We start from the raw sequence: 12,672 nt of genomic DNA on the forward strand, positions 1-12,672 counted from the left end.
CAAAAGTTCAAGATTTTCTCCAACATTTCCCTATTTTCCATTGTAACGACGACCTCCACGTTCCTCCGAAGTCGTCTGCTTCATCTATTTTTTTTTATTTATGGTTACAATTTCTCTCACAAGTGGCGCGTTAAGCGCCACTAGCAGGGCCGGAAATAAGAAAAAATTCTTATAGGACATGTGTCCAGTGACCCCCTTTTTGACTGGAACATTTATAGGACATTGTCCACTGGAGTGTGCTAAAATAGTGTCGCATCTCCATAGTCAAGCTATCAAAATTTGTGAAAATTTATTGGTCAAACTGTCCAGTGACCCCCTTAATTTTTAGAAAAAATATAGGACATTTTAAAATTTTATTGGACAATGTCCAGTGTCCTGTGCTTATTTCCGGCCCTGGCCACTAGCTCTTTGTAAAAGATAAAAAACTAAATGTTGGCGGGGATAAAAACCCCCGCCGCCGCCTGCTGAAGGGCAGTAGTTTTTGTAACGCGAACAAGTACGGACGTGTCTTTTGTTTTTGCCAAAAATAAATATTATAATCTAGCTCTATCTCTCTGCGTTATTCTTCCTACAACGATGGACTACTTGGTAATTATAAAGTCATGGTCAATAAGACCTTTAAACGGGTAACCTGGGAAATTCTTTAATTCTTAGTTTTACTTAAATATCTTTATGCGCTGTGAAATTAGGCCCCTTTCCTAGTTTTAAATTTTACGGTTACATAAAGTGGCGAGCTTGCCAGGACTCGTTAAGACTGACAATTACCAATTATATTTAAACGCGTACTTGTGAACAATTACTTGTGCCTTGCTTAAACTCATTAACTGTCGCGTCATGAATCCACCCGATCCGCATACTTTGATCGCCGCGATTAACGCGCAGTTACCGGGATCCCATACTCCCCCGAGGGGGATCACTCCCCCTCCAAGCCTCGGTACTAGTCCTTCGCAAGGACAAGCGGCTGGAGGACTCCCACCTCCGCCGCCGCCACCGCAAGGTGCAGCGTCAAATATTTGGCTACAAACAATTCAAACTCTAGCAACTACGTTAGCAAATGTAGGCACTAGACCAGCTGCCAAAAGTAGGCCAAAACCGCCCCCTCACTTAATATTCAGTGGTGTCGAAGGTGAAAGCGCGCCGGAATTCCTTCGGACTTTGACGGAATTCGCGGACTATCACAGCATGACAGGAGATGACATTATCGCGCTTCTACCCCAAATATTAAGGGGTCGTGCATTAATCTGGTTTAGAGACTTGAATAGGCCAAATCAGACACTAATGTGGCGTACAGTAAAAGGCGCGTTTAGAGACTTTTTCTTTTCGGGTAGGGCGGAGGAATCCCTCCGCCTAGAAATAGCGCAATTTAAACAATCCGACAGTGTGTCGTTTGACGCGTACATCGCGAGTATTACCGCGATGAATCAGAACCTACGCGTTCCGTATACTGACTCTGAACTGGTCGGTATTTGCAAGCGTAATATCCTCCCCGAAATACGCATCCATGTCTTTCACGATAGCATAAGGACAATGCGCAGTTTCATAGAGAAGGGCCGCGTAACCGAAGAAATTTTACGAGCGACCCCCTCTAGCTCATTGTATCCTAGAGAGACAGTGCAAAGTCTACCCCGCGTAAATCCAGTGGGAGAAGAAATTCTCCCACCGCAGCGGTTTTAACAAAACCGCCGGGGGGAGGTGCGACATCAAAGGTCGCGACACCAAACGCAAGAATTTCCAATAAACCTACACCGGCCCAGACAGAGCAAAACGATTTAAGTCGCGTAGAATGTTATAAGTGCGGATTCTTAGGGCATTATGCTACCGCCTGTCCGAGCAAACAAGAAGTCGCGCCGCCGCACGCGTCGGGAAACGCGAAAGCGGGAAGACCAAAAGGGGAACGTCTTCCTGCCGCGCGAAGAAAGTAAAGCCCCCTATGGAAATTGGCTCTATGGATGTGCGTCGCTGTGAGGTTGATCCTCCCGTGGCCATAGATGCCGTATATTCGCATGGGACTTTCGCGACCAGACTAGATTCAGGCGCTGATGCTTGTTTTATCAGCTTATATCAGTGGCGTAATTTAGTCAGAACTTTGAAACCAGACTTAGTACTTCCGGAAGAAGAAGAGACTCAGTGTATAGTGTTAGGCGATGGACGTTATACCTTCACGAAGGGACGCGCGCGAATAGACTTCCGCTTAGGACGGTTGAAACTAACGCAAGAGTTTCACGTCGTTCCGTCATTGCCAAACGATTTTATTTTGGGAAAAAACTTCCTCTATAAACATCGTGCCATTTTGGACTTCGGCACAAAGACTTGTCAGATTGACGGAACAACTTTTCCCTTCGTGTTAAATCTCCCCGGGTTAAAGACTCCAACCCCTCAGATTATCGAGGATGTTGAACAAGCAGTCGCGTCGCCTGCGTCGCCTACACTGAGTCCTAGACAGAAGGAAGACTTGAAAACTTTACTATTACGATATCCAAAACTATTTTCGGAAAAAGCGGGACGTACGAACTTAGTCTATCACGAGGTACATACTACCACCGAAGTTCCCGTTAGTCAACGCGCGTATCGTGCTAGCGACGAGAAAAAACGGATAATTGAGGACCATCTTCACGAAATGATCCGCGACGGTATCGTGAAGCCATCCGTTAGTCCTTACGCGTCGCCGGTGGTACTTGTCCACCAGAAGTGCGGAAAGATACGTTTCTGCGTCGACTATCGCGCTTTAAATAAAGTTACCGTGAAAGATCCGTATCCGCTTCCGCGAATAGAAGAACTATTAGGAAAAATGGGTGCCCCGAAGTTCATAACGGCACTGGACTTAAAGAGCGGCTATTGGCAGATAGATCTCATCCGCAGGCGAAAGCAAAGACTGCATTCATCACGCACGCGTGGAAGTACGAGTTCGAAGTACTTCCATTCGGTCTATGCAATGCGCCGTCGTCCTTTCAACGACTCATCGATGAAGTCTTCAGAGATGGACATCACTTTTCCATCTGTGTCTATCTGGACGACATCGTCATTCCATCCAGTACTTGGGCAGACCATTTACAAGCCTTGGAATATGTCTTTCACCGACTGTCTGAAGCGGGACTTACGCTTCAGACTAAGAAATGTCGCTTTGCGCAAAGCGAAGCGACCGTGTTAGGGCATATAGTTAACGAACGAGGGATTCATATTGATCCCTCCAAGACTAAGGCTATAGTAGACTTTCCAATCCCGAAAAACGTGAAAGCAATCCAAAGATTTCTGGGCATGGCGGGATGGCACTCACGATTCATCCCGCAGTATTCCAAGATCGTTGCCCCGTTAAATCATCTTAAGAAAAAAGACGTTCCGTTCCAGTGGAAAGAAGAACAGCAGAAAGCGTTCCAGGCCATCAAGGATGCGATCTGTATGGCGCCTCCTTTAGCGGCTTACAACCCTAAGTTGCCGTGTATCCTAACAACGGATGCTAGCGACGCCGGACTTGGAGCTTTCCTGTCGCAAATCCAAGATGACGTCGAGGTACCTATTGCCTATGCTAGTAAGCAACTGACCGACGTCCAGCGAAGATATACCACCACTGAAAAGGAATGTCTTGCCATCTATTGGGGAGTTGGAAAGTTCAGGTCATACTTAGAGAATATACCATTCACTGTGATCACCGATCACAAAGCACTCCAGTGGTTGTTCACCTTGAAGGAGCCGAATTCTCGACTTGTACGTTGGGCAATGTACTTGCAAACGTATGACTTCAAGATCATACACAAGAAGAGAGTTGAGAACAAGGTTGCGGACGCGTTATCAAGAGCGCCTGTCTCGCTGTTAGCCATGTCGTTGGAAGACATGACTTCGCCGTCCTCGTCAGATGATTCCAGTCCAGCGGAGTCCTCTTCAATGACGTCGACCTCGTCCTCAACCAGTAGCGGATTAGCTCCTCCCGCCAATCGCGCATTGTACCACTCTTTCACGCTGGAAGAAGTGCGGAAAGCCCAACAAGATGAACAAGCCACAAATGACATCATAGTCCAGTTATCATGAGATAATCCACAAAGACATCGGTACTACGAACTGAAGAACGATGTCTTGTATCGAAAGGCCTATGGTAGACAACCCGCAAAAATCTATTTGCCACAGCGGTTCCGGCGGGACGCCATCCGCTTGTTTCATGACCACCCTCTATCTGGACATCGAGGTCGAGATCGTACCTTCGACAAAGTAGGAGCCAGATACTGGTGGCCATCGTCCCGGCAGGACGTTACAGAGTACGTCCGCGGATGTCCTTTGTGTCAGATGCACAAGGCCCGCAATAGAAAACGTCCAGGTCTCATGCAGCCTACGGCCATTTCTGAGCCTTTTGATTTGCTGGGAGTGGACATAATGGGACCTCTACCGAGAAGCCGTCACCACCACAAGTACCTCCTGGTTTTCATGGACTATGCCACCAAATTTGTCGAACTATACCCGATGAAGAACATCACCGCCAGAACGTGTGCGAAGAAACTCGTCTCCATGATAGTTCGCTACGGATGTCCAAAAGCCATCGTAAGCGACAATGGAACTCAATTCGTTTCTCAACTTTGGAAGGACATTCTTAAGATGTTCAAAGTTAAGCCACGATACATCACTCCGTATCATCCTCAGAGTAACATCGTGGAGCGCACAAACAGAGTTCTGGGGGAAATCATTTCGATGTTCGTTGGTCGAGATCACCGAAGATGGGACGAGAACTTGCCGTTCATTCAGTTCGCCATCAACTCGACTACACATACAACAACAGGAAGAACTCTTTTCTACCTGAACATGGGTAGGGAGCCGAGATTTCCCTGGGACTTAGACGTGGGTATGCCAGTAGCGGACTTTGTTGAAGGGTCCGCCTCGCTCTCAGCTTTAGCGAAGCAACTTGCTTTGTCTAAAGAGCTTGCCAAGAAAGCGCAAGCACACCAGAAACGCTACTACGATCAAAGGCGGGAAGGAATTGAATTTCCCGTTGGTGCGCTTGTCTGGAAGGAGACGCATCCCTTGTCTCAAGCGGCACGTGATGTCGCCGCTAAGTTATGTCCCAAGTGGGATGGTCCCTACAAGATCGCAAAGAAGATGGATCGATTGCGATACCAATTAGAAGACCCAGAAACCGGAGAAAATAAAGGAATCGAAAATATTGCTCATCTAAAGCTATATTGGTCAAATAAAGATGTCTGCCAACCGGACGGAAGACAGTCATCCTCAACTTCAAGCAGTTCAAGTTCTACCTCGTCACAGTCCGTACCTATACTTCAGGACGCTGGAGTCAGTACTGGTGACGAACGTCGTGCGACTCGACGAGAACGAAGACAACGACTGTTGAGAGACCAAGAAGCGCAAACTGAGTCGTCTGGAGAAACCTCATCTTCATCCACAAATGGATCCTCTTCTTCCCCATCGGAAGAAGTTCCAGAGACTTTCCCAGAAGTCTCTGATCTACCTGAGGAATCTGAGCCAGACGCATTCGCCTTATTCTCAGATCCTCCCGCGGTCTTCCGAGTGAATCGGATGCCGCCAGACCTTTCTCCACTTTCCTCTCCTGATAGGAGCTCGAGGGAGAAGTCTCTCCCTCCAACCTCTCCATCTTCCTCTCCTGATAGGAGCTCGAGGGAGAAGTCTTGCCAGAGATCTAGCCCATCTAAATGCCCATGGTCGCAAACCGCTTTGCATCTTGGGTGATTTTAACGCCCACATTCCAGACTTGGATGGTCGCGAAAATTTGACTGGTCGTAAACTAATTACTTGGGTTATGGATCACGACCTAACGATCATAAATACCCTCAGCGAAGTATGTGTCGGCAAGACCACTTGGTCGGCTCGGGGGCTGTCGACTACCATTGATTATGCTCTTGGGAATGATCAGTTCCTCTCCCTTTTATCGCGCATGGATATTGATGAAGACGGTCTTATTAGCCTCGGTAGCGACCATAACGCCATAACTCTGACCTTAGATGTCTCGGTAAGACGTCACACGAAGGTGGGTCCGGTTTCGTGCCGACCGCGTTGGAGGACCAGTGACCCGGTAAAAATGGAGAACTTCAAAATGGCGACTCATGAAGCGCTGCGTGGTAGGCCGTCCTTGACGCTGGACGATTTTCAGGCTACCGTGATTTCCGCAGCATCTGACACGCTGGGCCGTACGTCGGGGACTGGCACGCGAAAACCGCTGAAGCATTGGTTCGTCCCTGAAGTGAAGATGGCCATTAATAAACGCAAGGAGGCGAACCGTCGGTACCGTAAAGCAGCGCGTGAGGGTCGTCGTCTTGACACTACAGTTTCGCCGGAATATATATCGCAGCTCTGGAATTCCTATCGCGAACTGAAACGGAGCGTGGCACAGCTTGTTGCGCGTAAGATTGGAGAAGTTAACCGAGCTACGGAACGCGATATCCTGTCGGATAAACGTTTGGCGAGTAAAAAATTCTGGCGGTTATTTAACCCACCACCTCAGACTCAGACCGTCGCGGCGGTGAAGGCGGATGATGGTTGCACGGTATTATCAGGCCCGGCCGCAATACGAACGAGGGTTTTAGAATTCTTCCGCGCGGAGGAAGCCGCTTTCCTTCAGTGCCACGCATCCCTTACCATCCCAATTGAACAGCGAAGTATCGATCCCAATCTCTCTCTTGTTGAGGACATTCAGTTTCAGGAAATTGACGCAGTTTTAAAAGCCCTACCCACGGGGAAATCTGCAGGCGAGGACTCAATATCCTATGACCTCCTAAAACATCTGGACGATTACTCGCGACGCGTTTTGTGTGAATTGTTTAATGATATCATGCAACAGTCTACTATTCCCGACTCGTGGGGGCTCACAGAAATTAAGTTATTATTCAAAGGTGGGGGAAAAGACATTGAGAATATCGCATCGTTCCGTCCAATAGCCCTTTCCCAATGTGTATCGAAGGTCTTCATGGCGATTTTAAAGACTCGGCTCGAACGATTTGTCGAGGAAAACAGTATTATGGGAGAGCTGCAGAACGGGTTCAGGAGGGATAGGAGAGGTTCGGATAGTTTATTTGTTGTTTCGCAATTGATGGACATTGCGCGAATTGAAGAACGCCCTGTGTTTTTCGCGTTTCTGGACTTACGTAAGGCCTACGACAGTGTCTGCCGTCCGCGATTGTGGGCGACCCTAAGGTACTTGGGCATTCCTGTTAGCTTCGTAAATCTCTTGGCTAGACTCTACGACGGCGTAAAATATCGCTTCTGGTTTGGAGGGGATGTCACGGACTTTATGCCTAGCGGGGTGGGTTTGAAGCAGGGGTGTCCTTTGTCTCCACTTTTATTTGCGCTATACCTGGAACCCTTAGATAGGGCCCTCAGTAAATGCAATTATGGGTTCCCTCTTCGTTACCCTGGCAGTGTCTATGAGGAAAAAAGGATCCCGGGTGGTTTCTTCGCTGACGATATTTTTGCTGTGGCTGAGTCAAAGGTCGATCTACAAGCCATTCTGGATATCTGTGGGTCGTACGCGATCGAGTATGGATTGACCTTTAGCACAGACAAATGTGTCGTCTTCGCAAACAATTCACCAACACCTGGCGGGACGGACCCCATTTATTTACAGGGTGGGGTTTTGGCGGAAGTGCTAGAGGTGACATACCTAGGTGTGAAATTTAACAGTGGACGCCACTCCATGGAGAGCCAGGAGATTAGTTTGGCGGCGAAGGCAAACCGTTTGGCTGGCGCTATTAAGCACAAAGCGTTGCATTCCTACAACATATATAGCGTCATGAGAACTCTATGGAAGGCGGTAGCGGTCCCGGCCCTAACCTACTCCAATGACGTCCTGTGTATAAGCGCGGATACATGTCGGCGATTAGATAGGGCCCAGTTTTCCGTTGGGAAAGCTGCGTTGGGGGGAAATTTCATGACGGCCTATGCAGCCGTCAAGGGTGAAATGGCGTGGTCCGAGTTTGAGGAGAGGGAGGCCAAGAGTAAGCTGCGGTATCTCGGGAGGTTGTGGTTTATGGCGGAGACTCGCGTCGCGCATTGGGTGTATCGCTATGTTCGCACGATGCGCCGTAAAACTACATGGCTAAAGAGGTTAGAATACCTACACGAAAGATATGGCGCCGGCTTGTCGCGCAGCTCTATTGCATCGCTGCATGAATGGTACCTAGAAATAGATAGAGCGGTAGTAGCTACTTCCCAGGCAAGATGGCGGATGGAGCTTGCTCGTCATCCGAGCTTAACCCTTTACAGCTTGAAGGAAAGCCCGAGCCTAGAGTCGTTCTACGACAATTCTCTCGCGAGTGGCTATTTCTTCCTTGCTAGGACGGGGGCCTTGCCAACCAGCGAACGCTTGTCCCACATTTTTGGGACCGGAGATACTAGTTGCCCTCTTTGTGGCGCGGTCAAAGAGGACATAGCGCATGTCATCTTGGAATGTCCAGCCCTGGAGTTGGCGAGGGCGCCGTTTAGGACCTTTGGGTTGCCCGCGATTGAGGAAACCCTGGCGCTTGGCGAGGGGCTACACTTAGAATTGGTAGGGACGACAAAAAGCATTCTCCGACAATGGGCCAATTTGCGCCAACAAAGCCCACCTTAGCCTGTTCTGCAATTCGTAGATGTACTTAGTCAATTGTTTAAGTGTTTAACTGTTTAACTGTAAATATTATATCGATTCCTGTATTGTATTTCATTGTTTATTGTTCCGGACCTGTGAACACCGAGAGTGTTCCTCCCTGATTTAAAAGGGATTGTTTACAAAAAGGTCAATAAAATATTCATTCATTCATTCCTCTATCTCACCCTGACGATTCCAGTTCTTCCTCTGAATCTGAGGAAGACGAAATGGAATTGTCCAACCTTGTTCCCATCAATCCCATGAGATTTGTCAATCCTTTCCGCAAAGGATGGAAACGTGAGATAGTATTGAGGAAGAATCCAAGCCTGGAGGTCCTGAAATGGACATTTATTATCACCCTCCAGCAACATATCCACACAAGACTCTTCGGTCTCGCCCGGACGTTGCGAATTATCTACGTGTGCATGCCATCACCGATGTGACTTCACGTGATTTTAACTTTTCGCGTCAAGCAATATCGCGCGAACCGTGGGAAACTGTTCGCACCGCAAACTAATAACTTTTGACGCCTTCCAGGGACCGATGGGCACCTTCGTGCTGGTGATCGAGACGGGCGACACCCCCACCACCCGCGGCTTCCGCGAGCCGCCCAACCAGCGCCGCGCCGCCAAACATGGTACCGGACGAGCGGTACACCCTCTGTCGCCGTTGCCAAGTGGGACGTCACCACGAAAGGAACTGTTTCAAACCACGGCCCAAACGGAGCGAGGCCTACAAGGCCCGCCGCCGCCAGCGAGCCAAGATGGACAGCGCGGCCTCAGCCGCCCGAAGATCGCCGGAGCAGCGGGAGCCGGAGTCCGACTCCTCATAAGCAGACGACTTTTTCCGGGGGGGGGGAGGATGTAACGACGACCTCCACGTTCCTCCGAAGTCGTCTGCTTCATCTATTTTTTTTTCTTATTTATGGTTACAATTTCTCTCACAAGTGGCGCCTTAAGCGCCACTAGCTCTTTGTAAAAGATAAAAAACTAAATGTTGGCGGGGATAAAAACCCCCGCCGCCGCCTGCTGAAGGGCAGTAGTTTTTGTAACGCGAACAAGTACGGACGTGTCTTTTGTTTTTGCCAAAAATAAATATTATAATCTAGCTCTATCTCTCTGCGTTATTCTTCCTACAACGATGGACTACTTGGTAATTATAAAGTCATGGTCAATAAGACCTTTAAACGGGTAACCTGGGAAATTCTTTAATTCTTAGTTTTACTTAAATATCTTTATGCGCTGTGAAATTAGGCCCCCTTTCCTAGTTTTAAATTTTACGGTTACACCATTTTATTCATATTGACATATTATAGCCCAATAATAAGCCAAACTAGATGAATTAATGACGATCAAAATTAGGCCAAAGTAGATGAATCACTGTGGATCAAAGGCTATTTGCCAACACTTCTAATGTTATTAAAAATGTGTGGCTCTGAATTTTGATATTTTTGATGCATAGACCTTTGACTTCAAATATCTCAGCCTAGAGATTGGGCTTCCTTACAACATATATATTTACCACCCTAAGGAAAACTGCGTATATCCCATTTTTTATGATTTTTTCGCCTTATTTCATTTTTTTTTGGTTATTTTATTTCATATTTTGTATTTATCATGATAAGATGATTTAGAGGGAGTGTCTACAAAGTATATGGAACTAGTAAATATCCAGACCTAATTTGATAGTAAACTACTTCTAATGTTGACATGAAAATTTATTTCTATAAAAAACAACGCCAGTTAATTGGGCGTCTTGAAGCATTGACTAAGGACTTAATAAGTTATTCGCGTGTAAAAACTCGCTCGTTGCTAGCTGGACCAAATAAAGTTATTTCGGAATTGCTCTTTAGGGCGTTATAATTGAATCTAAACTTTTCGGAAAAGTTCCCAGGAATGATTTAAATCACGCAATTGCGTTGAATAAAGCGGGACGCAGAGTTTAACTTATTAATTTACGTCCAACCACAATAGCTTATTTCTAGATTTTTGTTCTTGGTTGCAAGGCATCAAATTGGACATAGAAACGTTTTTGCGTCACGCAAAATTATTTGAAAAAACTTTGGCTTTTCAAGTATAAAAACATTAACCGTATACCGCAGTTATAGCGCGCTGAAAAACATCGCGAAAAGATGAAGCTCATTCGCAACCTATGATTTAACACTGCTTAATTAACCATTCGCCTCTGTTTCACTATTTTATCAAGGGGACAAAATATAAAGGTAATAGGGTAATGGAAGCCCTCTGCCTTCGACTGTATTAAGCTCTATGGGGAAATAACATGGGGTGCCATTAGTCTATTCATTAATTAGTTAACCATATTCAGGAATGAAAGATAGGTCGTGGTGGTCCAGTCGCTTGGCCACCTCGTTCGCCAGATTTAACGCCGGTGGATTTTTTTCTTTGGGGGGGGGGGGGAGCCACCAACACTTGAGCCTTCGAGACCGAATTCAGCAAGCGGCTGCTCTCGTTTCTCCCGAGATGTTAACTCGCGAAAGAGAAAACTGGGATTCGATTTTGGAATTTTTCTCGTGATTTCGTCGGATTTTGCGATCTTTCTGTGATTTGGGCGGATTTTGGGATATTTCCCTTGATTTCTTTGGATTTTAAGATTTTTCCCGTGATTTCCTCGAATTTTGAGATTTTTCCCGTGGTTTCGTAGGATTTTGTGATTTGTTTGATTTTGGATTTCGTGAATTTTGTAATGGATTTCACGATTTCTTTACTGATTTTGTTTCTGAATTTGTGATTTCTTTGTTGATTTTGTGATTTCTTTACTGATTTTGTGATTTCTTCGTTGATTTTGTAATTTCTTTACTGATCTTGTGATTTCTTTACTGATATTGTGATTTCTTTACTGATCTTGTGATTTCTTTACTGATCTTGTGATTTCTTTACTGATTTTGTGATTTCTTTACTGATTTTGTGATTTCTTTACTGATTTTGTGATTTCTTTACTGATTTTGTGATTTCTTTACTGATTTTGTGATTTCTTTACTGATTTTGTGATTTCTTTACTGATTTTGTGATTTCTTTACAGATTTTGTGATTTTGTTACTGATTTCGGATTTTATGGGATTTCGAATGCAGCATTGATTTCACATTTCTTAAGTTGGATTTCGCGGGTAGCGTACGGGATTTCATGAATGACTAACCCCTCGTTCAAAGCTGTCCATTTTCTTTCAGGAACTTCATTTCAGAGCTAAAGTCATTCATTCATTCATTCATTCAAATAATGTAAAAAATACGTAGGCAAAATCGTGGTACTTTTAATTACGTTGATAACTATATTCTTTAAATGAAATTTTGGTGCAATTTTTGAAATAACTAATGTTTTATAATAATGCCTTTAAAACTAAAAATTTAAATATCTGCGCTTAAGCCAATTAATTTTCAGTTCAGAAATGATGAACACGTTTGCTCTGATTTGCAAACTGCGAACGCGTTTCTCTAAGGTGCAACAACAGACACAAAGATAGGGCCGTAACAAACCCTCTCCGTTACATACGTCACTCGGAGAGGTACAAACAAGTCTTTTCATTGGGCTTGCATTGTAATACGATAATTTTAGTCATATAAACGTATACATCAATAACAAATAGAAGCTTATAATATAATGGGAAACTTGTTTCACACCTTGGAAGGCCCTGAATGCAGCCGGAGACGGTTCCAATAAGCCCGCTGTGTATAAGGTATGCCAGGAAGGTATCAGAGCTTCGTTAGGTAAATCCTTTAAATAAAGATATTTATTGCCTATGCACTTTATGCGGAGAGATTAGAAAGAGGAAAATTAACAGCTATATTGCCTTCGCAGTATCCGCGCAAAAAATAGTAGCTGAAAGCTTAATTATTCTCTTAGTTTTGAGTTGAAATTTATTTCACAAGCTTGGGAGTATGAACAACTTTAAATAGCATTAAATGGCAACCAACGTATACCGCATACGTTGAAGGAATAAGCTAAGGACTATATATTACAAAGGGATATAATTATTACATTTCTCTGGATTGCGATTAGCTTTATAGTAACTTGTTTTGAGGCATTGTCATGGCAACGTAATGAGTTGCTGCAAAACAATTGAAAATATATAAAAAATT

The 12,672-nt window shown here is 45.4% G+C and overlaps 1 protein-coding gene across 1 annotated transcript; it reads left to right on the forward strand.

Annotated features, from left to right (window-relative positions):
- The first annotated feature begins 434 nt into the window (after positions 1-434).
- LOC149678988 (uncharacterized) lies at positions 435-9,691 on the forward strand. The gene is made up of 2 exons (XM_089836822.1): positions 435-588; positions 9,116-9,691. The coding sequence occupies exons 1-2, from the start codon at positions 577-579 to the stop codon at positions 9,443-9,445; spliced, it is 342 nt and encodes a 113-aa protein (XP_089692948.1). The 5' UTR covers positions 435-576; the 3' UTR covers positions 9,446-9,691.
- Positions 9,692-12,672: the final 2,981 nt, after the last annotated feature.

The sequence above is a fragment of the Phalangium opilio genome, unplaced genomic scaffold (assembly GCF_054372755.1).
Source record: "Phalangium opilio isolate 3A_F unplaced genomic scaffold, DU_Popi_V2 ptg000042l_1, whole genome shotgun sequence".
NCBI classification, from domain to species: domain Eukaryota; kingdom Metazoa; phylum Arthropoda; class Arachnida; order Opiliones; family Phalangiidae; genus Phalangium; species Phalangium opilio.